This window comes from Vidua macroura, chromosome 26, assembly GCF_024509145.1.
Source record: "Vidua macroura isolate BioBank_ID:100142 chromosome 26, ASM2450914v1, whole genome shotgun sequence".
Taxonomy (NCBI): Eukaryota; Metazoa; Chordata; class Aves; order Passeriformes; family Viduidae; genus Vidua; species Vidua macroura.
Genome location: NC_071596.1, coordinates 6,446,902 through 6,474,875, shown reverse-complemented (window position 1 = coordinate 6,474,875; position 27,974 = coordinate 6,446,902). Strand labels below are relative to the sequence as shown.

The window sequence follows — 27,974 nt, the reverse complement described above, 5'->3', positions numbered from 1 at the left end:
GGTAGTCAGGCATTGGCACGGGCTGCCCAGGGAGGTGGTGGAGTCCCCATCCCTGGAGGTGTCCAAGGAAGGACTGGATGTGGCACATCCCACAAGGTGGGAATCAGTCATAGATTGAACTTGATGACCTTGAATGTCCTTTCCAACCTCAGTGATTCCATGAGTCTATGATTCAGTCTCTGTGGGATGTCAGCACCAACCCAATAACCTGAAATTGGCCGGCAGAGGTCACACCCAAAAATGTCCTTTTGTGCCTTTTGTGTTCCCACTTCCCTGAACAGTCTCCAATTAGCTCAGGTCTTAGCTCAGGTCATACCAATAAAATCAGGGAGAGAACACAGTATCTTCTTATTCAGCTTCAGCAGCCTTTATCCTGGGTTTTTTTTGTGCCCAAAGCAATGAAACCTTGTACTTGAAGCAAAAGGAACTTGGGCCTCGCTTGAACCTCTGTGTCCCTGCATGTGACACATTCCAGAGTTTGAAACAGAAAGAGAAAACTCCAGGAACACATCAGCTATTTTGGGACAGGGCTTGCTTTTTGCCCTGTTGGACAAATGCATCAGGGACCTGGTCTGGTTTTAGCAGCTATATCAGGACAAATACAACTTATTTATCTCTGCTGCTCTGGAAACAGATAGCTGGACCTGGGCACAGATTCACACATCTGGAAGAGATGTGCTGGGGTAGGAACAAGGTCTGCAATCCTGGGCAGATTCTCTCAGTCTCTTCAGTCCTTCCTCAAGGAGTCCTTCCTCAGGGAGTCCAGCCAGCAGCTTTCAGAGAGGCATTTTTTTAATCACAGCCCTGCTTTTCCCTCCTCACTTCAATCCTGCAACCCCCTGCACAGCTGCCTGGGAAGTCTGGAAATTGCTGCTGTAAACACAGACCTGGACTCCCAGGATCTACCAGGCTCTGCCCAGACCCCTCCTAGGCACAGCCTCCCCCTCCCCAGGATCTGCAGGGCCTCACCTCCACATCTGGCACGACGAGCTGGGAGCGGAGGCCGGGGATGCCGCGGACGACATCACCCGGCTGCTGGTGCTGCGGGAAGCTGTTCCCCCCATCCATGGTGGGGTGAGAGCATCAGCCCGTGTCCTGCCTCATGGAGTCCTCAGGAGGGTGGGACAGGCTGTGGAGTGAGTGGTGGAAGCGTCTTTAACTGTGCTCTTCAACCTGCACCATGTCCTGGGCCGGGAAAGAAAGGCACGTTTAGGTTTTGTGAAAGGGGAGGTGGGGAAAAAAACCCACTTGTAAGCTTAAACATAGCTTAGAGATGAGCAAACAGCCACCAGCCTGCTGCTGCCTCTTCAGAAAAGAGAGGGTTTTATGGTAAACAGAGCTCTCCATTACCACCACACCTGGAATTCACCCAGGCTGGAACTGGAACACACCCCTCCTGCCTTTCACACGGCAGGAGCCCCACAGCTCCCTAAGATCATCTGGGCTGCTGTACAGACAGCTGGGCTCAGCCTGAGGAATTTGCTTATCTAATGTACAAGAAGACTCTGCACATGTGTGTAAACTCATGGTAATCAATTCCCCCAAACTGCCTGTTTTCATGAAAATATGTTCTGGAGATGAGACACTGCTGAGCCAGCAGTTAACCCTCATCTCCCAGCCCGTGGCACACTGGGGTCTCCCCAGCTCCAAGGCAGATGTTTCTGTGCACCAAGACCTTTCCCACACCAGTCAAACCCAACAATACCTTGTTACTCATTTGAAATTAATAGCATTAATGCCACAAATTCCTGAATTTATCAGCTTCTGGCACTTTCCCTTTTGCCAGCAAAAGGGGATCCAATGCAGGAGCATTGTCCTGGCAGGATTAACCCCACAGTAACACCCTGCCTTCAGTGCAGCTTCTCAGTCAAAACCTCCAAACTGATTAATTTTCTTCTAAATTCTCCATAATCCCACAGAAAACCAATTTCCAACTGGATTTAATGGATTAAAATTAAAAAAAAAAAAAAGATGGTGAAAGCAACCTATACAACCAGAGGAGCCAGAGAAAAGCATCCACAATGTCTTTACTTCCACTGAATCTTTCTTTGCTGCTTCCTCCCTTCCCTGACCCTCTCCAGAAGCTGAGTAAATCAAAGTGGCCAAAATCTCTGGATGGAGCAGTCCAGCCACACACAACACCTACAGAGCACAGACAAAAGCTGTAATTTAAAAGAGCCACCTCTGATCATTCAGGAGACACTATTTGCTACAAGGAATATTTTTGAAAAGCCATTTCTGACTCCGAGGCCCTTTAAAAACAAGTGACCTTGTGGTGGACAAAATGACTGCGGCATTTGCAATGGAAAGTGAAATTAAAGTGACCCTTTCTGCCTTCCCGTGGTGCCACAGCTGTGCCAGCAAGCACCCTCTGGGTAGGGCTCATGTGGGGGCTGCAGGGACCAGCCAAGACCCTGCAACCAGGACCCCAGAGCCTGGACACCAATCCTCCGGTGGAGTCACACACAAAGCCCTCAAGTGCCAAGGATGTTCTGTGTGAAAAGCAGAGTTCAACAGTCACATCCCACCTACGGAATGCTGTGTAGAGCTCCTAAAGGGATTATTTGGGTTTTGGTTTTCTTGTAGGGAGAAGGTCATCCTTTTCTATTTTGCAAAGATTCCCTTCAACTCCTGCTCAGCTTTACTCAAGCCAGGGCTGAGTTTTCCTGATCTCAGGGTCAATGTCACCAACTGCTCTGTGTCTATAAAACCCTGTGACTCTTCCTTACACCAGACTTCAGGGGTTTTGCTGCTTTTCTTTTTTTTTTTTTTTTTCCTCTCCCCTACTTGCAACAGCTTTTGAGAGGAAATTAGCAGCAGTGATTCTCGTAAGAACCATAGCAAATATAGAGCTTTACTTATATATCCAAAGGAACTTAGGAAGGGTAGAATCAATATCAGTATCCCTCCGTGCCTGTTCTGCATTAGCTCATTTCTCACACCACCAGATCTCACTGGTGGACCCCTCTGCAGAGTAGAGGCTGCCTCTAAAGCAGCACCAGTTCCCTAGGAAAACTGTACAACAGATCACACCCCACTGGCAAAACAAAGGAAAACTGCTTAGCAAGAAAGCTGGAATGCTCTGGGCCTTGGTTTGAGGGGGCTGTAGTGCAAGTGCAAAATACACCCAAGCATTGAAAACGGGGGGAAAAGAGGCACCAAGAGACTACTCTACAGCTGGCACCATTCCAGCCATGCTTCAATCCTGGAGGATGCTGAGGGAACTCCTCACCCCAGGAGAGAGGCACCAGCAGTTACTGGACAGCCCAAAATTCAACCTGCACATGCCAAATCTTTGTGCTGCAAAATGAGCTCCTGGTGATGAACATGGAGGCTGACCCAGCTCTTACTCTGAACTCACACTCCAGTGCCAGGGGCTGCTGTCCAGTTTACACTCCCAAATTCAAAGAAAAAAACTAAATAAAACACTCACTAAATCCAGAGTCAGAGACTTGCACGAGCCTGAGGACAGCAGGACAACACCCAGCACGAGAACAGAGAAGTGGGAACAGCCCTTGGTTTGTGCCTATCCCGCCATCCTCCAGGCAGCCACATCACGGAAAACCATAAAAACCAGCAAGTTCCAAAGTGCTTCCACTTCCACATCCCATCCTGCTGCTGTGACAGTAAACACTGATAACATAGAAGCCCACATGCGTGAGGGAACCGCTACAGCAAACTTTTTAAGTGTTTTTCCACCACTTCTCTTACCAAACATACTCCGACCAAGCAGCAGCTTCCGCTGTTATGGCAAATCCCCAGAGACGAGGCTCCCGGTCCCAGCACTCGTGTTGGGAGAGGAAAGCCCAGCCCCCAACAGCAGCACACAAAGACCATTCCCAGCTTCAGCCACTTCAGTCACGTTTCCCTGCAGCAGCGCTATGGAAGAGCAGCGATCCCCCAGATCCAGAGGGAGTGCACGACCCTAAAAATCCCACTGGACATTTTCCTTCCTGGCCGGGCAGCCCAGGTTTGAAAGTGAAAGCAGCTCCCTGCACAGGATGACGAAGCCCCTGAGTGATTTCATCCTATCACTGAGCTCCAGAACAGTTTCAATATTCCAAACAGTTCGCTTAAAGGTTTGCTGTCAGTACAGGGACTAAGGAGCAGCTCCAGCCTGGAATTCCTCTGGAATTCATCATGTCTAGAGGTTACAGAACACAACTTTCAGCTTCTAACAGCTTGAGCTTTTTAGGCATTTCTCAGACCAGCACTCCAGCAGGAAAATTCCAATTGGGAACACAAAAAGAACTGCTGTGCTGTAACCAGGATGGACAGAGCCAGGAGTAAGGGCTTGGATCACTGATAACTGCGATCAGGAGAGGTGAAAACAACCCAGTAAATGCAGCCAGCACTTCCTCCTGTTGCGTTCCACCCTTTTTTGGTGTATTTTAAATCACCTCAGTTAAAGGAACACAGCCAGAAACCCAGAGACATTCCTGGAGCAGCGGGAGCTAAACCTGCCAGTCATGAATTGCCACGTGCTGGGAACAACAAAAAAACCTTGGGAATGTGATCCTGTTCTTCCTCCTGCTCAGGGTTCAGTTCCCCTCACTCTGCCCACCCCTACAGAGCAGAGGTGGAGCCCCAAAGTGTCCCCACGTTGCTCCCTCCACCCACTCATGAGTCCCCAGCACGGGCACCCACCGAAGCTGCAGCTGGAGGGAATTCTGCAGGATACAGTCTGGATATAATGGCCCCAAAGAAATGGGAAGTCAACCCTACGGAACTCTGAATAGCCAGTTTTACTTCTCAAGCACCCGGGCACCTTCAAGTTCCTCTTTCATGCTTCTTCTTGACGTATTTTTGGGAAGTTTAGACCAAACAAGCAGATGGGAATAGGACTCAGTCCCATCACCAACACAAAGGAGAACACCAGAGTGGAAAACGTCTATTATGGGTGATGAAAATGGAATCACTTCAGGGCATCCTAAGCCAGCACTTGGAGCTACCCTTATCTCCTGAATGCTTTGAGCATGGAAAAGGCTCCTGGGACACAAGCATTGCAGCCCTGCAGCTGGGCACAGCACTGCCAGGCTCCAGGGCAAATCCCGGCATCACCTAGGCACCACAAGTCAATGCAGAGCTGCAGCGTGGAACAATCCATGCGACCAATTAACTGTGGGAATTAGTCTGTAAGGAAAGGGAAGAAAAATCTGGATCATTCCAGAGATTCTTGCAAGAGCTGTGGCAGTGCAGGCAAAAGAACAAACCTGCTCTCCAAGGACAGCAGAGTTTCTACAAGGAAGAGCTTGATGCTTCAAGCAGTACTTGTTGCTCCTTGTCTGACACTCAGACCATACAAGGAAAAACCAATCAAATACAGCTTTTTGGAGGGAAAAGTCCCCTTTAGGAGAAAATATTAACTGCCTCCCACAGGTAAATTCCACCTATCCTTGCTTTTCCACCTGGGAGAACACATAGGACTACTTCTGGACAGGGCAAAAATGCCTCCCAGACACCACCCAGGCTCTGCCAAGGAACTCGGCACATTCCTGTGTAAATCCATACAGCATCACCCTCACACATCCAGCACCAACATTCCCAAACCACAAACACATCCCTGCAAGGCAGAGCTAGGGCTGAGGCAGTGGCTCAGACACCGGGTCCATGGAATATTCCCAAAAACAGGGCTTTGGGCATCCCCCAGCATGAGGCAGAGCCTGAGCAGGGCACTCAGAGCGCTGGGGCTGCTCCCCTTCCACAAAGAATTTGGCTAAGCAAGGTCGGAAGCCAAGAAAATGCAGGTCCCAGATTCTTTACACTTTTTCCCCAGTTTGTCTCCCAAGAGACACTTGGGAGAAACCCTCTGGACCTGAGCAGGTCCCAACATTCTGTTTCACACACAGCCACTCATGGTAGAAAAACCACTTCAGGACATCAAAGCCAACTCCCCTACAGATTAGGGCAGTCTTAAGGCAGACTCAACATGCACCTGCTCCATGAGAGGCATGTGTTCACTTTGATCACACCCACACTTATGCAGACCTCGATTGTGTAACCAAAAAAGACTTAAGAGTTTTAAGTTTTAAACAGAAAAATGTCTCAGGAGAGTATAAATCTCCCAATTAGGCATGGAAGGCTTTCCTGAAGGATCCAGACTCTCATGGCAACAAGCCACAGCGCGGTTTGCTCCTGTGCAGAGACCTCCCTGCAACAGTTGAACAAGACAGGTACAGGCTTATTTTAGGGAAATGGGGGTGTAAACATCCAAAAAACAGACCTTCATCAAGTAAAGAGCTTTTGGTAGAGACAGCAGAGCTCAGGCTTCCAAAAGCTCCAGCTGGCAGCTTATGGAGCTCTGCAAAACCTGGCAGTGCTGCACGGGACACACAGCACTCCCAACCCCACAGCAACAGTATTAGCACATCATTTTACACTTAAACATTCCCACCACCCGTTGCTCTTGGTTCAGCCATTCCCGCATGGCTCAGGACGAGCTCAACGCTTGGATGACACTGCCACCGTGCCTGCCTGAAGCTCCCTGGCTTCGCCTGCCCGGCCGAGGCACGGTCAGCTGCAGGGGACTCTCCCCTGTGTCTGGAGGAGAGTCGGGGAGCGGCTAAGACAGAGCGCTTCGCTGTCTGCCGTGTATGGAGGAGAGGCGGCGTCGAGGAAGTAATGAGGGAGTCGACTCAAGGCCGGGGAAAAAGTCTCAGGTTTAATGGAAGCTCCGGGGAAGCTCCGAATGCCATTGTCCCCGCGGCCGAAAGTGCCCTCGAGGCTCCCGCAATTGTCTTCAGTACCGGGGCGGTGACAAAGGGAAAGGGTCGCCCACCACCCAATGGGGGGATTCGGGGAGGGACAGACAGACACACACAAACCAATGGGGGAAGTTCAAGGGAGGCACCCCTGGCCCTCGTCCACTCACTGGATGCCCAAGGTGGAATATTCTGGGAGAGTGGGATGAGGAGCAGACTGAGGAGAGTGGGATGAGGAGCAGACTGATGGACAGGGTGCCAGGGAGGGGACAGGGGAATGACTGAGCATTTTCAGGGAGATCGGCATTGAGGGAAAGGTGGGGAAGCTCGGGGTGGAACCATTGGGAGAAAACGAGGGGTGAAGGGGCAAACCATTACAGAACTGTTAGAGAGATATAAAAACACAATACAACATGACACGAGGATGATGTGCAGCAGGAACAGCCTCAAAGAGGCACAGCCAACCACAGCCAACACCCTCCTGCCCTCCAGACTCACCCCAGGGCCAGTGCACGGACCCGAAAACCCTCCGGGGGTTTGGATCCCAGCTTTGGGATGCCAGTGCTGAACCTGCAGGACCTGCCCTGCCCAGCCTATCTCATTTTCACTGTAAATCAAGCCTGCTAAGGGGGAGCCACAGTCCTTACACTGGTACGGTTACTCTGAGGAGTTTTAGACCTGGCACTAGTATTTAATAAGGTGAAGCCTCTGGTATCAGCCCAATTAATGGTCTGACAGCAGTGGTTCCGTATTGCAGACTCTGAATTGGGCCAGTACGGGCTGCACCACAGCAGAAGCTCGGTGCACGACAGATTCATGGCTCCACACTGACAGAGAGGAAGTTTGGATCAGATATTAGGAAATCCTTCCCTGTGAGGATGCTGAGGCTCTGGCACAGGTTGCCCAGAGAAGCTGTGGCTGCCCCATCCCTGGAAGTTGGAACTCTGGAACCCAAGGCCAGGTTGGATGGGGCTTGGAGCACGCTGGGATAGTGGAAAGTGTCCCTAACCATGGCAGGAGGTGGAACTGAATGAGCTTTTGAGGTCCTTCCAACACAAACCATTCCATGATTCTGTGATTACTGTGCAGTTTCCACAGTGCTCCGTGGAAAAGCAGCTGAAGAGGGAGTCAGAAACACGAGGGTTCTCTGGCTGTGGCCACCCGGGCTGTACCGGGGCAATTCCCTATCCGGACGCGGCTCGCACAGCGTTGGAGGGTTCTGGGCTTTGCTGGGATCGCAGTTGCAGAGGCTCCGCAGCATCTCCGGCTTTCTCCGATGCAGACACGCACTGCCGGTGCCGGCACAGCCCCGAGCGGTCCCCGCCGAGCCCCCCCGGCCCCGCTCCACACGCGGGACGGACACGCGTGGGGGACACGGCTGGCTACAGCGCGGCGGGAGCGGGGCCGGCGCTGCCGTCTCCACAGGCTGCTCCGGGCCCGGCCCGAGCCCCGCAGCCCCCGGACTCCCAGCGGCACCGACCGACGGCTCCTGGGACAGGCCCGCCCGGGGGCCACGTCCCCACCGAACCCCCCAGCCCGGCCCGAGCGGGCCCGCGGCCGCCGCCCACGGAGAGATCGGGACGGGGGGAGGAAGCCGCGGGCCCCGGGGGGAGCGAGCGGGCGGCGCTTACCTGTGTCCGGTGGTCGCGGCGGGTGCCGGGGGGTCCCGGGGACTCCGGGGCTCAGGCTCCCGCCCGGCCGCCGCCGCTCGGCGCCGCTTCCGGGTCCGCCATGTTGGAAGGGCCACAGAGCTTCCGGGAAAAGGGGAGGTGGCGACCGAGCGAGAACCGGGAGTGGGCAGCGGGGAACGGGAGAAAACCGGGCCCGGGGGCAGCGGGGAACGGGAGAACCGGGAGTGGGCAGCGGGGAACGGGAGAAAACCGGGCCCGGGGGCAGCGGGGAACGGGAGAAAACCGGGCCCGGGGGCAGCGGGGAACGGGAGAACCGGGAGTGGGCAGCGGGGAACGGGAGAAAACCGGGCCCGGGGGCAGCGGGGAACGGGAGAACCGGGAGTGGGCAGCGGGGAACGGGAGAACCGGGCCCGGGGGCAGCGGGGAACGGGAGAACCGGGAGTGGGCAGCGGGGAACGGGAGAAAACCGGGCCCGGGGGCAGCGGGGAACGGGAGAACCGGGCCCGGGGGCAGCGGGGAACGAGAGAACCGGGCCCGGGGGCAGCGGGGAACGAGAGAACCGGGAGTGGGCAGCGGGGAACGGGAGAACCGGGCCCGGGGGCAGCGGGGAACGAGAGAACCGGGAGTGGGCAGCGGGGAACGGGAGAACCGGGCCCGGGGGCAGCGGGGAACGGGAGAACCGGGAGTGGGCAGCGGGGAACGGGAGAACCGGGCCCGGGGGCAGCGGGGAACGGGAGAACCGGGAGTGGGCAGCGGGGAACGAGAGAACCGGGCCCGGGGGCAGCGGGGAACGGGAGAACCGGGCCTGGGGGCAGCGGGGAACGGGAGAACCGGGAGTGGGCAGCGGGGAACGAGAGAACCGGGCCCGGGGGCAGCGGGGAACGGGAGAACTGGGCAGAAGGAACCCCCGAGGCAGAGGGAGCCTCCGGGGCCGCCTCCCCCCGCCCGGCCCCTCGCCCTCGTTCAGGAGCGGGCGCTGCCCCCGGAGCGGCGCGTCCTGGCCCACACCCGGCCCGGGGGCTCCTGTGGGTGCCGGCACGGCCCGTTCCCACAGGCTTTGCATCGGTGCGGATCCAGAGTGCTCGCCTTTCGTCACACATCCATCCCTCCATCCACCCATCCATCCCTCCCCATCCATCTCGGGATGGGATGGAAATGGGAGGCAAACCAAAGTCCTGGAGCAGCCTTGGCTGCACACACCATCAGCACCATCAGTCTCCGCAGCCCGAGCGGAGTATGTCCCGTCTTTTTCCTCTCAAAAGAAAAGGAAATGCCGCACTTCTTTCTCCCTGCAGGACCGGGGCAGCAGCTCAACCCACAGAAGACACAAGAGAGCTGGAAACACTCAAACCCTGAGCAGCTTCCAAGGATCCTGCCCACTCCCATGCCACGAGTCCTGCTGTAGGAATTAAATTAATCACATGCTGCTCTGACCATCCCAGGCTCCTCACTCGTTTTCCCCACACTGGGCCTTTTAATATTTTTAATTTCCCATTGCTTGCGTTGAATTCATGCCACCTTTGCAGTCCCAGGGTAAGAACAAAATCCTGAGGGGTCACACAAAAGCCTCCAGGATGGGTCTGTTTTTACACCAGCACAGCAGCAGCCAGAGGGAACCGATTTATCCCCAAGAAGGGAAGTACTGGCAGATGGGAACCACATTAACACCGGGTCCTTGGGAATACTGGGTGTGTGCCAGAGGCAAAGGGGGAACCAGGAAGTTCTGTGACAGTCTCCTTCTCCCCCTGCTAATCCTGCTTCTCCCATCCTTCATTCATCTGCATATAGTAATTAATCAAGGCAATCCTGCCACATCTTCCAACATCCTTCTTACAGGGATCCTTCTATTAAATCCCCCCCAGCTCTTTATTTGGTGTTACACAAATACAAATAAATAAACACAGTGGGAGAACACACAGGGATCCATCCAGCACCGAATCAGTCTCCTCCTAGAACCACCAAACCCGGATTTCTCCTTCCACCCCAGCCCAGATCCCAAGACAGGCAAGGAAGCAGAAGTGATGCTGAGCTGGGGGCACTGGGGCTGTCCTGTGCCTGTACTGGTGGGAGATGAGGGGACATGGCTGAGTTGTGTCCTGGTCTGTTTGCCCCTTTACAGGAGCAATGTCCCTGGAAAACAGCCTGGCTTCTCCAGGAACAGCCCTTCCTGGGCAGCTGGTCCCTGTAAGACACCCAGTCTCAGGAAACTGGGACAAAGACGGGAGTTTTTGGGCCCTGATCCCATGGGCTCAGCTGCAGAGCAGCTCCACATTGGGGTGTGCCCGGCTGCTGTCACCCACTGACACTTCCTGTTTCTTCCCAGAGCCTGGAAATCCCCTGACTTTCCGTGGGGCGAGGGCTGTGGAGCCATGCCACCAGCTGGCCCTGTGCCCCCGGAGCTGCAGGAAGAGGCAGCCAGGGGACAGACCCTGCCCTGTGCAGGGTCCTGGCAGTGTGGGGCTGGCACTGGGGCCATGCAGGGGGCAGGGATGGGACCTGGCAGGAACCATGCTGGGGTGCCAGGGTCCCACAAAACCATCCCATGTCTGAATAAACCCTTCTGTGCCCCCTTGGCCAGGTTGTGGGGCTGTGGAGGGTGAGGGGACAGCTCCTGCAGTGCCCCATGTGCCACAAGCTTGGCAGGTGTCAGCCAGTTCCCCCAGCTTGTGACCTCCTCACTGGAGGGGACGATGCTGGTGCAAATATTTGGCAAAGCACAAGAGCCTCTGGCTTTGCCTGATGCACCCACAGCCCCAGTGGGGGACAGGGCCGAGGGGCTCGGGGGTACCTGGGAACACCCCATGTGAGTTCTTGGCTTGCCCCACTCCTGTGGCCTATTCCTGGAGAGTCAAGGAGGATTTTGCCTTTCAGGGGGGATTGTTCTGCCACCCTGGTGGGAGAGGGAGCAGGACAGGCAGTGGGATGGGCAGGGAGCAGATTGTGGAGTGCCAGGAGCTCCTCCAGCCAATCTTGCCCTCCCACTGCTGGGAACACCTCGGGAAGGGGATGCACAACACACAACACTTACCAGAATTTCGGGGATGGGTTCCAGCACTTTGGACTCGGTGCCAAGACTGGAGTAAATCACCCGAGACCAGGCGCTGTCGTGACAGAAGCTGCTGAGGGAGGAGGGAAAGGCGGTGCTAGCGGGATTGGAAGGGCTCGGCAGAGCAACCCCCTCCTCTACACTCCCTCTTCGGAGCCTTTGGAACCTCCTCCCGAACCTTCACAGGCTCAAATTCCTTGAACAAACCAAATTCCTTGAACAAACTGGAGCGTCGCAGTGCTTTGACCCTTCGGGGACCCAGGGGGCCCTGACCCTGCTCAGGCTCCCCAGAACGGGCTCAGGGCTCTCCCACCTGTGCTTTGGAATCCGTGCAGTGCCAGCAGCTCTCATGGAAAGGAAGAACTTATGGATTTTTCCTGCCCTGCCTCAAATTAACTCATCACCTCTCGGAGCTGGTGCTCCACGTTGCAATCCCAGCTGAGTCTGGCTCCATCCCTTTCGCCAAAGGGTTTGACCCTCAGGCACAGCGGGGCTGGAGGCGGCCGCAGGGGCATCGTGGTTCCTCTGAACTGGCACTGCATGTACCGGCACTGGCTACCGATGTTCCCGGCGGGAGGAGGCACGGCAGAGGCCGGAGCCGTCGTACCGCAACTCCCCGAGCAGGACAGGGGGCTCCAATATCCGGTGAAACCGGGAGGAGACCCTTGAACGGCCCTGCGGGGGAGCAGCGTTGTGCAGCCCAACTCTTACGAGCCCCCGGAGGATGCCCGCGGGAGAAGAGTCTCTGCCGGGGCCGGGGCCGTGAGGGGGTGGCGGCGCCGAGAGGAGCCCATTCCCTCGGGCCGTGCCGGGGTCTGGCCGGGGCGCTGCATCCGTTATTTTGGGGATGCAGTTGCTTGGCTGCACTTACACAGCCACGCTGGGCAGGATGGGACGAGGTGCAGCCGGCACCAAGCGGAATCGCGCGGGCTGGGGGACACCGCGGGGGGAGCGGGTTCACCCCAAACCCGGAGCGGCTGCAGCGCGGCCCAAGCGCTGCCCAGCGGTCGCCGGCGGGGCAGGGCCGGCTCCGGGCCGGGTCCCGTCTCCATGACTCCCGCGTGCCCTTTGCCCTCCGCCCGTCACCTCCCACCGCCCCGCCTCCGAGCGGTGACGGACAGCTATCGCAGCCTATCGTAGCGCGTCGCCGCCGCCAGCCCCGCCCTCAGTCGCGACGGACATCTCCTATGAAGTATCCCATCTGAATTTCACCTCAAGCCCCGCCTCTAGAGGTGACGGACAGCTCAGTTAACCTATCATATAGCCCCGCCGCCGGCCGGAGTGGGTGGGAGAGTTGCTCGTAACGAACCAACCGAAATCCGACGTGGTGCAGCCGCAGCCAATCAGCGTTCGAGCGCTCGGGGACGGGGCCGTCAGCGTGGCCAATGGGAGCGCGCGCCGGGGCGGCGCGAGGCGCGGAGCGGGGCGGGGGGGGACGGAACGGCGGGGGCGGGCGGGGACAAGATGGCGGCAGCGGCGGCGGCGTCGGCGGCGCGCGCGCGGCGGGGCGGGCGGTAACGGGGCAGCGCGACCGGGACGAGGAACGGGACCGGGACGGGGCCGGGGCCGGGGCCGGGAGAGCGCCAGGGGGCAGAGGCCGAGGGGCGGCCCCTGAACTTGGGGAGACGCGAGAGGCGGCGGTTCGGCGGGGCGGAGCGCGGCACCGGGGCCCGGCTCGGCTCCCCCGCCTGGCGGCGGGGAGGGGGGACTAGGCCGCCCGCCCCCCTCCCCCAGTTCACCGTTCGGGCCGGCGGGAGCGGCCGGAGCTGACTCCGGGAAAGGACCCGGCCCGGGCCGGGAAGGGCCCGGAGGTCACCGACTCTCCCCCGGGAGTCCGCCCCGTCCCGGCGCTGATTTTGTCGCACTGAAAGTGTCCTGTCCCCTGTCACCCCTCTCTGCTCTCCCGCTGTACCCTGCCAGCCCCGGTGACACCTGTGGGAAGTGCGGGAGGGACCGTCCGGGCCAGGTGGGCATCCCTGACCCCCTCCTCCGTGAGGGGCCGGACACCGGGCAGAGGGTGCCCCCGGGAGGACCCGGGTATAGGGGCACAGGGTCTCCCTGAACCCCGCGGGGTCGACGGGGCCGGGGTGGGTTGTGTTGTCCTGCACCGCTGACACCCGGAGGAGAGGTGGTGACACATCATGTGCCAGGCAGAATCCCGGTGGATGAAGGATGCCCCCGGGAGCTCTCGGTAGGCACCGAAGGCCTCAAACTTTTGTAGGCAAAAGCGAAGACGCAAGAATTGTTTCGGAAAACTCCTTCAAGGAAACTTGGTTCCAGCTCCCCAACGGCTGAACCCCCCCTCCGGCCCGTGCTCCCGGGAGGGCGGTGGGAGCACACCTTCCCACCCCAGCTGGGAATCATGAGCTCCTAGGGATGGAAAGTCACGAGAGGGACTGGGAGCTGCTCTGGTTCCACGGGGTGGCCTGACGGCCTGGAGATGACCTAACTCTCTAGGATCAAACTGGGCCCAGTCAAGGCCAGTTGACTGGGAAGAGCCCCCGGCAGCAGGACCGGGTAGGAAGCAACGCGAGTCCCAAACTGAGTGTGTCCCGTTACAGATTTATGTTCTTTTTCAAAGACGTTCTGGAGCCAGGCCGGGATCTTTTGGCATCCAACTGACCTGGAAGCAGTTCTTAGGTTTGGTTTTCCTTTTTTTTTTTTTTGGTTTTTTTTTTTTTTTTTTTTTTTTTGTTTTTTCCTTCTTTTTTTTTTTGTTGTTTTTTTAATTATTATTCATGTTTGTACAATCTTCTGGATATTTTTTTCCCGAGAAGGAGTAAAAGGGAGTGTTGGAAACTAACAAACAGGATTAAAGCCCTGAGCGCTTAAGGAAAAGAACAGGTTAAGGAACTTAATCCAGGATGGATCTGCAGGAGCCCCAGCAGCTGGGAATGTTTGCGGAGAGCGAGCTGATGTCGGTGGGGATGGACACATTCATCCACCGCATTGACTCCACCGAGGTCATTTACCAGCCCCGGCGCAAGCGGGCCAAGCTCATTGGCAAGTACCTCATGGGAGACCTGCTGGGAGAGGGTTCCTATGGCAAAGTCAAGGAGATGCTGGACTCAGAGACCCTGTGCAGGAGAGCTGTGAAGATCCTGAAGAAGAAGAAGCTGCGCCGGATCCCCAACGGGGAGGCCAACGTGAAAAAGTAAGTAAAGAGTTCTGGGAGCTGAGGGGGTGAACTTGGTCCTTGTTTACCAGCTGAGCTCCTGTGTTGTTTTAGCTGACAGCATGGCTCTGCTGTGGAAATACTTCCTAATCCACAAGTATTTAGGAATCTCTTCCCTCTGAACAGCAGCCAGTGCTCTGGTAAGGCTGGGCACAGGGAAGGAACAGGTTCCCAAGGTCTAGGACAGTCTGGAATACACCACTTTGGTGTCATTTAATGGATAAAATATTGTTTCTTAAAGCAGTTCCTCTGTGCCCTCTCACCTTTCCCAGCCAGCAGCACCTGGGCAAGGTGAGACGTTACGAACACACTTGGTGTCCTCACAGGGTTATTCCTGTATCTGCCCAGGTGTGTTCCAAAGGCCCCGGAGCTCTCTGTGGTGGCAATTCCTCCTCTGACCCATGTGGAAGGTGGCTGGAACAGGATCCAATATATGGGGCACCCCATGGGCACAGGAAATTTTGGGTTTTTTCCTTGGCTTAATTTCTAAGGTCCTTGGGAGTTAAGGCTCTCCCCAGCTGATTTCTGTGGCTGTAAAATGGGGCCAAGGGTTGTCAGCTCTCTGTGCCTCCACCACACCTGGTTACTCAGGGCACAAAGCCCTCATGGAAGTGAACCCCAGGACAAGCCGGCTGTGGGGCTGGATCCATGGGGCTGGTGTGGGAACTTTCCCTTCCCTGGACCTCGCAGCAGCTGCGTCCCAGCCCTGCCAGGAGCTGCTTATCAGCTGTGCAGGAGCCTCTGCAGCCCAAACAACCCATGAGGGTTTATCTAGGCTGGGAGGTAGAGCTCTGAGAGGTCGAGGAGACTCTTCTGGTGTTCTGCTGCAGGTGAGCCCTGACCTGCAGAGTCCTGTGTCTGTCCCTCAGTTTGATTTCCCAGTTTAGCTGTGGGATATTTCACATCCTGTCCCAGGACTGCTGTCAGGGAGGTCTCTCACTTTGCCTTCCAACCTTTCCTGACAGCCTTCGCTGTGGAACAGTCACATCCCAAGGCTGGGACCTCCCTGTCTCTCCCTTCCTGGCTCAGGTTCAGGAACAAGCAAACTTGGTTAATCTGTAATAAAATGTTTCTTGTTTTTCTGGTGGAGGCTGAGTGCCCGGTCCCTGGGTCCCTCCACGGGCATATCCAGAGCTGCCACTGGGGAACATGGAGATAGTTTCCTCCTTAGGGAAGCTTTCAATGTAAATTAGGTAAAAAGAGCTTGCCCACATCAGGAGAGTTCCCCGTTCTCAGAGCCATGGGAATGCTCCTGTGTCCTGAGGTGAACTCCGTAGAAGTTTTATTCATGCCCAGAATGGGGCTGTGAGTATCAGCTGGGTCATTAAGGGAGTTATTAAAAGGGGCTTTCTGTCGATGTTACCTGGCTCAGTCCCACCTGCTCCAAAACACCAAGGCAGATTTTAAGTCGTGCCTTGTACCCAGGGGTTTACTTTAGTTCAAGTTCCTATTTCTGTTCCCTCATCCTTTTCCCTCTGCCCACCTATTCATGTGCTTTATCGGCTGCTTCAGTGGGGAATTTTAAGGCAAACTATTATATTTTGTGATTCCCTGGTCCCCTGGCACTCTGAGCTGATCAGAACCCTTCAGCTCTGCTGTGAGAGGGAGTGAAAGCTGTGTCTGCTCTGGATGTGAGATATGTGACCAAACCCGGGTGTCTGAGTTGTCAGTGTGGGAGGAACAAGGTGCTGTGGGGTCTCCAGGTAGTGCTGGACAGGACACCGACACAGTATTTTAATGTCAACATGGCCAGATCGCACTGGAATTTCACTTTGGGCAGCTCTGTTGGAGCAGCTTTGAGGAGTTTATGCCCGAAAACTGCTCCTGTGCACAGAACAGCAGAAAATCAGTTTGTGGGCTGGATCACACCATTGGGTTCTGCTTTCTCTCTTGGAATCTGATCACTGAAGTGGTTTCCAGTGTTTCCTACCACAGGGAAAAGCTGCACATGAGGCTTGGGTTGTTGGGCAGAGGTGACTGAGTTACTGTGGTGGGCTCCTGCCTCTGCCCCCTCACAGGGCACCTTAGCGCTGCTTCAGCTGTGCTGATAGCGTGTCATTCAAGGAATTCCCTGGAATACAGTTCCTAGACAGTGGCCCTTGGGTAATTCCACAAGCAGTAACACACAGGGGGGAATGAGAGCGCAGTCATGAGCTGTGGAGGATCATACAGGTCTGAGCTGGGCCTTGGGCACCTGGAGATATTTGGCTGGAAATAGGGTGTTAATGCCAACCTTGGGTCACTCCTTGTTGATATCCCAGGCCACAGCCTCATCTCTGTCCCAGCCCTGTCTCCTGGTGTTCTGGAGACCTAGAAATTACAACTAAAATGTGTTTGGGACTTACATCAAGTCAAATTATTTTTCTCTACCCCAAAATACTCCACTTCTGCCCCAGGAAAATGAGCCCTAAATGAGCCCTGAAGGGCTCTCTGAGTCCTGGAGAGGATGTTGAGGGTTTAAACTTCTAAGACACAGTTTCCTTAAATCTGTTGGGAGAATCTTCATTTCTCTTTAGAGTAGGTGGAGGTGGCTCAGTCAGGCAGACACTGCAGAATCTCATCCCTGCAAAAAAAGGGGGTTTAGTGGGATTGCCAAAAAGAGACAGGAAAACCTGTCAGCCTGTGGCTGCAGCAGCAGAGGTTTAATAATGCCGTGTGCTAATAGCCTGCCACGTTAATTAAGTGTTTGGGGCTCTGTGGGATCCCAAGTGCCCTGTGCTGTACTTACCACCTCGGCAATTGCTCTGGTTGGAATTTGTGCTCCTTGGGAATTCCTCAGAGGGTTAACCTGGGTTATGGGGCTGTGCTGTGATAGTTTGTTCCTGGGGTCTGCAAGTCCCAAGCTGGAACCTCCAAACAGGGACATCTCTCCTGGGGAAGGACTTGCTGGAAGCCCTGGAGGTGTGAGCTCAGGTGAGAATGGGCTGATCCCTCCTCCTCAGAGACATGCTCCCCATGGAGCTGTGTGGCTCAAGGGCTTCCTCTGCTGAGCTGGATGTTTGCTTGGGTGAAATGCTGGGACCTGTACTCCAAGGAAGAACACAGATTGTGATGGATACAGAACTTGGAATGCCAGACATCTCTGCGGCAGCAGGATGTGGATGGACCCTTGGGACCAGGAAAGAGAAAATGTGACACCGAAATCTTCCTGGCACTTCCAGCCCTTGGGCTCACACAGTCCTGGAGAGGTGCTGCACTTCCGAAGCTTTCAGGATGTTGTGAGAAGAACCTTGTGAACCAAAGGAAGGGAATGAATCTTTTGGCTGTGTTACTGGGTTTTGTTTAGGCAGGAATGATTGGGAACAAGCTGTAGGAAGAACGCTGGATCTCACAGTGGAGATGTCCAGGAAGGAGAGTCTGCTTTCCTGGCTGCCTTTGGCATGTTCCAAAATGGCGTGGCAAATGGAACGAGGGGGCAGCTTTGCTATTTACAGTTCTGAGCAACAACACCCCCTGTTATTTGCCAGAGCAGGTACCTTGCAGGGGATAAGTCTTAATACACCAGGATGAGCTTAATGGATCTGACAGAGCTCAAGTTAGATCTTTTCCCCCCTTGTCTCCTTCCAATGGAGTTATACTTGGAAGCAGGTCTGGGCCTCTGGCAGTCTGTCTGGTTACACACTTGCAGTGGGCTGTGGTGGGGTTTTGTTGGTAGTTTTGGAAGAAAAAAAAATCAAATTTAGGCCTGTTCTGAGAAGGTGAGACCTATAGTTCCCCTAGTCGAGGTGTTTGCAAAGCGAGATGGGATCGAGGTGACTGGGCTGGCTGTCCCTGCTCCTCAGGCATTCCAGAGCAAAAGAGGTGCTAAAAATAGAAGTAATCTTTCCTCTGGGAAGAGGGTGGCTTGGCCTCTGCCTCAGGGGTGGGGGCACGGCCCTGGCATTTTGGATTGGTTCACAGAGTCCTCCTGGGGGGGGAAATCATTACAAAAATATGAGATATTTATTCGTCTGTTGAAGGTGGGAGGAATCAGCGTTTGTGCTTCCGAGCTGTATTACAGGGAATGAGCTGTTGGGATCAGGATTTTAAATGTGTTCCCAACACTTGGGCCTTAAAGCAGTTGTGTTTGAGTGGGTTTGCTCCCCTCTGGCAGCCCTGTTGGAGCCCTCGGCCCTCTCCCTTCATGCTGCAGGATCTCCTTAGCTCCACACTGACACTGGCTGCTGTTCCTTGTGCTAATTTAATCCACTTCAGCCCTTTGGTCATTCCTATAATTAGATTTGTCTGCCATGTCCACACAATACTTGGGAGTTTTGCTATGGTATCTTGGGTCTCTGCTTAGCTCTTGGTGGCTTCTTCTAAATCCAGAGCTGAGAAAGGAGTCTCTGGCCTTAACTTTGGTAATGAAATAATTGATACTGCTCAGGCATCCTTAAAAGATCATTAAGGATTCTCCTTGCACTCCTGCATCGGAGAAGCCCTTTCCAAGGAGCAGCTCCTGGTTGTTGCTCAGCCTTTGTGCAAGCCCCAGCTCATTACCGGAGCTGCTAATTCTGCCCGTGAGGGGCTCTGAGCTGGCTTTGGGCAGGGGCTCTCACTTCCAAAGCTGTTCTCAGAATTCCTTGTAATGCTGCTTCCCAGCGGCTGAGCTGATGAAGTGTGACCACACTGCTTAAAGCACTCACCAAATCACTCTGGAAGGGAGCTGGGAAGGAGAATTTGGGAGCTCAGCACAGCCCAGCATGGAGCAGCAGCAGAACAAAGTGAAAAGCAGGATGTGCACTGCCAGGCACCAACAGAACCACCCTGACCTGACTGTCCTGCTCTGCCTGTTTCTCCACAGCTGGCATGCAGTGGGATTTTGCCAGATGAGTTTAATGCAAAAGAGACTAAACTGTGGTTTGGGGCAAGTACAAAATCCCTGGAGACAAAAATCAGAACAGCTGACAGAAGGTGACATTCAAGGGACTGTTCCCCAAGCCAAGGGAAGGTGGCTCCTCACTGTTTTACCTTATTTATTCCCCACAAACACAGGATTCAGTTCAGGTCTCTGAGCCATTCAGTCAAGTTAAGTTTGGGTGAAATTTTGGAAGAGATGGAGTTGGGAATAAGCTTTTTAAATGTAACTTTCTCCTTCTCTCTTCCTGCAGGGAGATCCAGCTCCTGCGGAGATTACGGCACAAAAATGTCATCCAGCTGGTAGATGTGTTGTACAACGAGGAGAAGCAGAAAATATATCCTTTTGCACAGGGCTGTTGATCAGGTTTGAACTCCCACTGTTCTATGCTGTGGTTCTGCTTTTGGGAAAGCCCTTTTGGATGTTTCTTAAGCTTAATTTTTTGCAGCTAAGTTGATTTCACTGCTAATAACCATCCTGCCTAACTGTCAGACTTTCCACACAAACACAAATTCACACAGATACTAATCAAGGCAGTTTTATCCTCACTTTACTGGTTTTTGTGTGACTCTGCAACACTGAGAGCACTTTGTCTGGAACCAGTGTGGCAGTTCCTAGAGCTGATCCCTTGTAGCATATGTTATAAATGGATCCTTTTATTTTTGACGGTGTTTTCTAACTACTGTCTTCTTATTATAGTACTCCAGAAAATGAGTAATTTAATTGTGTGCATTAATTAGATCAAACACTCTGCCACCAGATCATTAGGATAAAGCAGCATGACAACTTCTGCTTGTGCTGTGGCCTCGACAGAGTGAGGGGACTGCGAGTCAATTAGTGATAGAGAGATCCTGTTTAATTAGGTAGAAGGGAGGAGGCAGCATGGGGAAAGGAGCCCGAGAGAGACATCGTGTGTTGATACCAGGTGATGACAACCCAAAACCATCCCTGGCAAATGGGATCTCTCCAAGGATGCTCCTTGCTGGACTTCCTGAGCAGTGCTGGTCCAGAGTTGGTTTTCAGTGCTTTTCCCTTGCAAGGACAGGTTGACTTTGTTATTTTTATCTTTATCTGCTTCTACACTCTCACCAAGTTTGTTCCTCCCTGTGCTGATTCTGGCAATAACTGGGGGAATTAGTTTTCACTGGAACTCAGAGCAGGAATTCATCCATGATTTTGTTCAAGCCCTTCCCCAGCTCCTGACTGGCACTGCCTGTGCTGCATGTCTTGGACTGTGATAGAGCAGACCTTGAGCAGCCACATGGGCATCAAGTTTGGGAAGAGATCCAGCAGAAAAGGGACTGTTTCCCTGAGGCTGCCCTGGGGGCAGGGCCCTTAGTCATGCACAGGGCTGTGTTGGTTCCTTGCAGGAGGCAGAGTTGGGGTTTAGGGGGAGATGTCAACTTCCCCATTGGTGATTAAAAAGAAAAATCCTCATTTCCGGAACAAGCACTGTGGGGTTGGAAACTGGGGCTGTGGAAGGAAGGATTCTGTTCCCACCTGAGTGTTGTGTTGCTGGTGGAAGTGCACTGCAGGCTTGAGCTGTTTGTCACAGAATGGCTTGGGTTAAAAAGGACATTAAAGCTCATCCCATTCCACCCACTGCCATGGGCAGAGACATCTTCCCACTCTCCCCGGTTGCTCCAAGCCCCATCCAGCCTGGCCTTGGACACTTCTAGGGATCCATGGGAAGCCACAGCTTCTCAGGGAAACCTGTGCCAGGGCCTCACCATTGTCACAGGGAAGATTTTTTTCCTAATCTCCCATCTATCCCCCCTCTTTGTCAGTGTGAAGCAATTTCCCCATGTCCTGTCACTGCGTGCTCTTCTAAAAAATCCTTCTCTATCTTTCTTGCAGGCTCCCTTCAGGTTAAGACAGCATTTGAGCAACTCACCTAATAAAAACCTTCAGTGATTTTCTGTGGGAAAGGGAAAGCTGTGGTGACTGGACTAAAAATATCAACAACTTTTAGTACTTAAGGGCTATTTGCTGGCCTGCTGTGGCTGGGAGTGCAGAGCTAGTGGTGAATGGAGAGCTCATCCAGGCAGAAAATGAACCCAGTTCCATGAGCAACATCCCAGGGATCCCATTACCAGTGTGTACAGCTGGGTGTGGGAGCAGCAAGCCCTTGAGGAGGAGAACTGAGAACTTGAGGCACCTGTAATAGATCTGCTCCAGCCTGGAAGTCTGTTCTCTAATCTGATTGATCAACCTGAAGTGGATCAGTGACCAGGGAGGGGTGAGGAGCAGCCTGGCTGTTAATGACACCCAGCCAGGCTGTCCTTGAGCCTCTTTGCTCCCCAGGAACTGGTCTGGATTATCTACCATCACTGTTATTCTCCTGACAGTGGGAGAGCTGATGTATTCCAAATCACTCTGATAGAAGTAGTTCACAGATTTCTTCCAGAGTAAGAAAGGGTAGGAATTAGTTTTGGGAGCTCTTTTTTCTGTTCTTGCTTTTATTGATTTACCAAGAGTCTTCATGCCCATCATAAATTCTGGTTTAGGGTATATTTAGAGTATTTTAGGGTCTCTCTAAAGAGCAGCTCATGGGGAATGGAGCAGGAACTTAATTTTCAGTGTTTGGAGCTGCTAGATGAAACATGCTGGAAAGGGGCAGCAGAGTCTTCAGCTCAGATCCCACACAGGACAGGAGTCTCCCTTCTGCCTCTTCTACTTCAGGTGGCTTCTTGGGGCAAAAGTAACTTATTTTGGGTTTAGGTTAAGAAGGCAACTGCCTGGAGGAGTAACTGACCATGCTCAAGCTTGCAGGGGAGCCCTGGCAGCCTCTGCTGTCAGGACACTTCCCAGTGTCCCAGGGTCTGTTCTCCCAGGCCCCTCCAAGCCATACTTTGCCTTCAAAAGCCCAGGGAGAGGAGGAAACAGGCAATTGCAACATCAGGCAGTCTGGTTCCCATTATTTGGCCCCAACATTAAAGCTTAGAGAGATAAAAACTGGAATATGCTGCAAGGGAACAAATGCTGCAAAGTGCCACCAGCTCTTGGCATTCTGTTGTAACTGGTTTTATCCGTGTGGTTTCACAAAGCTTCTCAGCTCTCCAAGGATCCTTTTTCCTGCTACTGGATTACTCCTGTGGGGCTGGGGGTAAGCAGCAGTTGTTCCATAGAGCACACAACTGGGTTGTTTGGGACGGGGAATAAGGAATAACCAACTTTGGGGAAGGTGGCAGGAGCTCGCTGTCATCTCAGGTGCAGAACACTCAGGGCACTGGGGGAACAGGCTGCAGCTCTTCTGCCAGGGAGTTCCCAACTTTCTGTGCCCACTTGAAGGTATTTCCCTGTTCTCTGTCATGCCTGTGAGATCTTCAGCTTATTTTCTGTGGAGTTCCCATCCTGGTCCCAGAGCTGCAGATCCTCATTTGGCAGAAGGATTTTCCTGTAGGTGCTTTCCTGTCCTGTGGGAGCTAGAGGAGCATCCCTCAGTACTTGTGAAGCGCAGCCATTCCCTCTGGGATGAGGCTGCTGCCCATCTGAGGAATGTTTAACACAGAGGAGTATTAACCCTGGAACTTCCTTAACTCTGCCCTCACGTATATGGTGATGGAGTACTGTGTGTGTGGGATGCAGGAAATGCTGGACAGTGTCCCAGAAAAGAGGTTTCCAGTGTTTCAGGCTCACGGGTAAGTTCTGTTCCTCTCCCCACTGTGTTCTCTTGAGTGGAGAGCACGTTCTGCTCTGCTCAGACTGTGTTTGAAAGCAAACCTGGCTTTGTGTAATAATTTCATATTTTACACCCATGGAAAAAAGTGAAAAGCTCTTGAAGTGGCCAGCAGGGATTGCCCTTAGATTCTGGGAGGAAAACCATCCTTCTACTGATTTTTCTGTTATTTTTGTTTTACTTCCTGAGCTGCCCAAGAGCCCTCTCGGTCCCTGTGCTCTTGCCTTGCCAGGGGTGTGAGGGGGGAATCTCCTGCCTAAATGGAGGTCAAGCTACAGTTCAGCATCAGAAAAGACTTTAAAGGCCTTGGGATGGATTAGGGATTGGCAATATCCAGCATGATCTGGTAGCTGGGGTAGTTAGCTGGGATAAGCTGGAGCCCTTTTTACTCCTCAAGGAAAGAAACCTGAGAATTCTGGGAATAGATACAAAATCATTGTCAGGATCAAATCAGGGCACAGCAGCAAATCCGTGGCAACTACATCATTTTATGGTCATATCGTCATTTTATTTTAAGAGTTCTCTGAGATTACAGACAGCCTAAGTGAAATTCAGGCACATTAATATTGTTTCTGGGTATTACGAGATGAAACACTTGCCTTTACAACTGCCAGGCTGTGTGGGTTACAATGATGGCCCAGAGTCTCTAACCACAGCAAAAAGCTCTTTTCTACTGGCTAAAAGTGTTTGATTTTTTTTCCCCTCTGCCTCTCTCTGCAGGTACTTTTGTCAGCTTATAGATGGCTTAGAATACTTGCACAGCCAAGGGATTGTCCACAAGGATATAAAACCGGGGAACCTCCTGCTAACAACCAATGGGACACTAAAAATATCTGATTTAGGCGTAGCAGAGGTATGTGAGAAGCGCAGCAAAGTCAGAAGGGGACGTTCTAGATTGAGGTCACCTCTGTGGTGTCATTGATCTATTGTGCATTTAGGCTTTTGTTCTGTTGCACTTGCAGAGTGCTCTGAGAGACTCTGAATATTTATTGCAATTGGCAAAGCACTTCTTTTGGTAACAGCATGAAACCTCTGCTCAGGAAACACAGAGAAGGAAGATGTCAATCTTGGGTGAGCCCAAAAGTGGGGGGACATGGAGATAAGCTACATAACCTTATCCTTCTTTTTATATGGAGACTGTCTTAGGTAGGAGAGGTGCAAGACTTGTCACTGTGGCATGTGGCTGCTGTGGTGGCATGATCTTATCATCTGTAGATGTTCAGTAGAGGAGTTTTCCCCTTTTGTTTCCCAGGTGGAACTTTTCCAAGAGTCACAGTTTGTTTTCCTTGGCAGCCTGACACTGTTTGGTCTCTCCTGCCTCAGGCATTGCATCCGTTTGCAGAGGACGACACATGCAGGACAAGCCAAGGGTCGCCAGCATTCCAGCCCCCAGAAATTGCCAATGGCCTTGACACCTTTTCAGGCTTTAAAGTCGACATCTGGTCTGCAGGGGTGACGCTGTGAGTGCTCAGGAGCTCCCAGAAGCTTCACAACTAATGACACCCTCAGATAGCTCAATCCTGGCCCAGCTCTGTCATCACCACTCTTGTGTGGTGGGGGAAGCTGAGAGGGGGGGTGCTGCTCGCTCCTGTGGGTGGGTTTATGCTCCCCAAAGTAGCTGTAATTCTGCACAAGGGGATCCTTGCTCTCCATGAGTGACTCTGCAGCTGTTGCTCAGCTCCCAGAGGCACAGCCAGGGCAGTAACAGAAACCACAAGTATCTCCAGTATTTATTTTTAAGTTTTTGCTGTCCCTGACTGTGATGAAGGCAGGCTAAACTTAAAGAGGTTTTGCACATACTGCCAAATATTCCTCTTTTGGTTTCCTCTTGGCTGCTTTTGGCTTACATAGTCAGGTAAGAACTGAGTACCTGTGTGCTGCTTCTCATCCTGCTTCTCCTTCTGCCTTCACAGATACAACATCACAACGGGTCTGTACCCTTTTGAAGGGGATAATATCTATAAATTATTTGAAAACATCGGGAAAGGCGACTACACAATTCCAGAGGATTGTGGTCCTCCACTCTCAGACTTATTGAGAGGTGAGTCTTCCCAGCTGGTTCCAAAAGAGTAACATTTACAGATGCAACAACTCCTCAGCTTGCACAGTGCCAGAGCTTCCTTCCAAGTGTCGTGTAGGGATATGGGATCCTTTTAGCCAGGGAGGTTATACTTATAGCCTTACAAGACTCTGGCAGATATTCAGCACTGGTGTTTTCCTGAGATCCACTAACGCCCTGCACAGCTCACAGCCACTGCTGTGTAGAGTTGGTTCTTGCATTGTTTCCTGTGCTCTGAGAAGCTTTTATATCTAAAGACAAAGCCCACAGGAGGTTAAATTTAAAATGGCATAATAGCATTGATGCAAGTTTGGACAGTGAGAGCACTCAGATGCTGTGTCCAGGCTTTCCGTAATGTCACACACTGAGTACTCAGGTCTACTGTCCCTCCTCATAAACCTCACCTCTGGACTTGTCTCAAGTCCCATTTGTTTCCTTCCCCTCAAATCCAGAGCTGCAGGATATCAGCAGTAACAGGTGCCCAGTTTCACAGCAGGGCTGGGATAGGACCATGAGGACCAGGAGAGTGGCACTTTCTGGGGAGAAAGTTGTGGGGTTTTTTGGGTTTTTTTATTCTCATCATTTATTGCAGCAGTTTCATGTTTAGTGCTGAAGAGTCTCTACCTGTGAAAGCTGAGTGGTCAGGCAGGGCAGCAGTTGTGCCATGCACAGCAGCAGCCTGGTGAGCCTCTTTGGCAGGAGCTGGGATGTGATTCCAGCCTGTGGGAGAGCCCAACCAGCATTCCCAGTGCCTCCATGGCAGCAGAACAGCCAGGTGCAGCTGTGCTCCCCAACCCTCAGCATAGGCTCATCCTCTCCTTTCTCTTCAGCTCTTTGTGAGGAATCAGCCCCCAGATGTGGGATGTTTGTCTTGTTTCACATTGGTTTTCCTGGTCCTTGTGCTCTGTGAGGTTGGTGAGGGGCTGGGGGATACTGAGTGCCTCCCTGCTGGCAGCGTGTCAGCTCTGCAGGGACACAGGCTCCTGGCCTGGTGCAGGGACATGGGCTCGGTGCAGGGGCACAGCTCCGGGCTCGGTGCAGGGACACGGCTCCTGGCTCGGACACGGCTCCTGGCTCGGTGCAGGGGCACAGCTCCGGGCTCGGTGCAGGGACACGGCTCCGGGCTCGGTGCAGGGACACGGCTCCAGGCTCGGTGCAGGGACACGGCTCCAGGCTCGGTGCAGGGGCACGGCTCCTGGCTCGGACACGGGCTCCGGGCTCGGTGCAGGGACACGGCTCCGGGCTCGGTGCAGGGGCACAGCTCCGGGCTCGGTGCAGGGGCACAGCTCCGGGCTCGGTGCAGGGGCACAGCTCCGGGCTCGGTGCAGGGACACGGCTCCGGGCTCGGTGCAGGGACACGGCTCCAGGCTCGGTGCAGGGACACGGCTCCAGGCTCGGTGCAGGGGCACGGCTCCTGGCTCGGACACGGGCTCCGGGCTCGGTGCAGGGACACGGCTCCGGGCTCGGTGCAGGGGCACAGCTCCGGGCTCGGTGCAGGGACACGGCTCCGGGCTCGGTGCAGGGACACGGCTCCGGGCTCGGTGCAGGGACACGGCTCCGGGCTCGGTGCAGGGACATGGCTCCGGGCTCGGTGCAGGGACATGGGCTCGGTGCAGGGACACGGCTCCTGGCTCCGTGCAGGGGCACAGCTCCGGGCTCGGTGCAGGGACATGGCTCCGGGCTCGGTGCAGGGACACGGCTCCTGGCTCCGTGCAGGGACACGGGCTCCGGGCTCGGTGCAGGGACACGGCTCCTGGCTCCGTGCAGGGACACGGCTCCGGGCTCGGTGCAGGGACACGGCTCCTGGCTCGGTGCAGGGGCACAGCTCCGGGCTCGGTGCAGGGACACGGCTCCAGGCTCGGTGCAGGGACACGGCTCCTGGCTCGGTGCCGGCCGTGCTGGCGGCAGGTGGTGCTGTCAGTCCAAGCTCTTCTGCTGCTCCCACCGGGGCTTCCGCAGCCTCTCGGCACCAAGGAACTGCCAGACCCCCGCAGCCCCCCTTGGAGGCTATTTTAGCTTCCCTGGCCCCATGCCAATGATGAAATCAGTTATTTGCATGTGTTTCCAAAAGCATTAGCCAGCTTTAGCAGCTTTCTGAAGGCGTTACATAAGGCAGCGCTTCACGCTCGGCACAGCCGGCATCCGGCTACTCATGGCCTGATGTGCTTCACATTGTACCTGCCAGTGCCAGGGAAGAGTGGCCTGAGCTCCATGTGGCATTTGCCTTGTGACTGCTGACTCCCAATGTAGCCTTTAAACAAGCTGGGAATTGCCCAAATGGAGCAAATCCTGTAGTCCTGTTGGTCCAGCAGCAGTTCTCCTAAAGCATCCAGCAGAACTCCTTGGAGGTTTGTGATCAGCCTCTCAGCTGCACTTAGTGCTTTCCCCAGGGAAAAGGAGCGTGGCAGTTTTCTCTTTTCTTGTGCTGAGGATATTGACAGCTTAAAATCTTGTGCTTCATTAGCACAGTAACTCCCCTCCTAGTTCTCTTCCCACCCCTGTGTGAGATCTGGAGCCAGAATTACCTACTCTTCCCTCTGCCTGATTTTACATGGCGGAGCCTTGAGTCTGGTGCCCTTTGTCCATCTCTTACAGCCTGAGTCTCCTCCTGCATCCTGACTGCTGTCAGTTTGTCTGTCTGCATCCCTTCTGTGCTTGTGCACCACAGAGGTGGGAGTTGAGTGGGTTCGGCGAGGAGAGGAGCTTGTCTGGAAGGAGATGACTAGACTGCTTTATATCAGGGCAGTGGGAAGCCCTAAGGATCTGTTTTCCTGTCCTCTCTCCCACTTGAGAACAGTCTTCCACCCCTCATCTTGCTGTGTACAAGCTGCTACATTGCAAAAGCT

General features: G+C 54.0%; 2 protein-coding genes across 10 annotated transcripts in view; one reads left to right on the top strand and one right to left on the bottom strand.

Annotated features, from left to right (window-relative positions):
- Positions 1-12,713, bottom strand: part of SBNO2 (strawberry notch homolog 2) — a 51,975-nt gene extending 39,262 nt beyond the window's left edge. Inside the window, exons 1-3 of one of the 8 annotated variants that reach the window (XM_053999773.1) lie at positions 12,692-12,713; positions 11,361-11,448; positions 970-1,185 (exon numbers count right to left, since the gene is read on the bottom strand). In XM_053999773.1, coding sequence (XP_053855748.1) covers positions 970-1,068 — 99 coding nt within the window. In that variant the 5' untranslated portion in view covers positions 1,069-1,185; positions 11,361-11,448; positions 12,692-12,713. The other 7 variants (XM_053999772.1, XM_053999770.1, XM_053999768.1 and 4 more) reach the window with 7 other exon arrangements.
- A 268-nt stretch (positions 12,714-12,981) lies between these two features.
- The window catches only part of STK11 (serine/threonine kinase 11), a 31,982-nt gene continuing 16,989 nt past the window's right edge, over positions 12,982-27,974 (top strand). Inside the window, exons 1-7 of one of the 2 annotated variants that reach the window (XM_053999449.1) lie at positions 12,982-14,018; positions 14,156-14,532; positions 19,644-19,727; positions 22,942-23,031; positions 23,790-23,922; positions 24,393-24,529; positions 24,983-25,110. In XM_053999449.1, coding sequence (XP_053855424.1) covers positions 14,243-14,532; positions 19,644-19,727; positions 22,942-23,031; positions 23,790-23,922; positions 24,393-24,529; positions 24,983-25,110 — 862 coding nt within the window. In that variant the 5' untranslated portion in view covers positions 12,982-14,018; positions 14,156-14,242. Of the gene's footprint in view, positions 14,533-19,643; positions 19,728-22,941; positions 23,032-23,789; positions 23,923-24,392; positions 24,530-24,982; positions 25,111-27,974 lie in introns of both variants that reach the window. The other variant, XM_053999448.1, reaches the window with a different exon arrangement.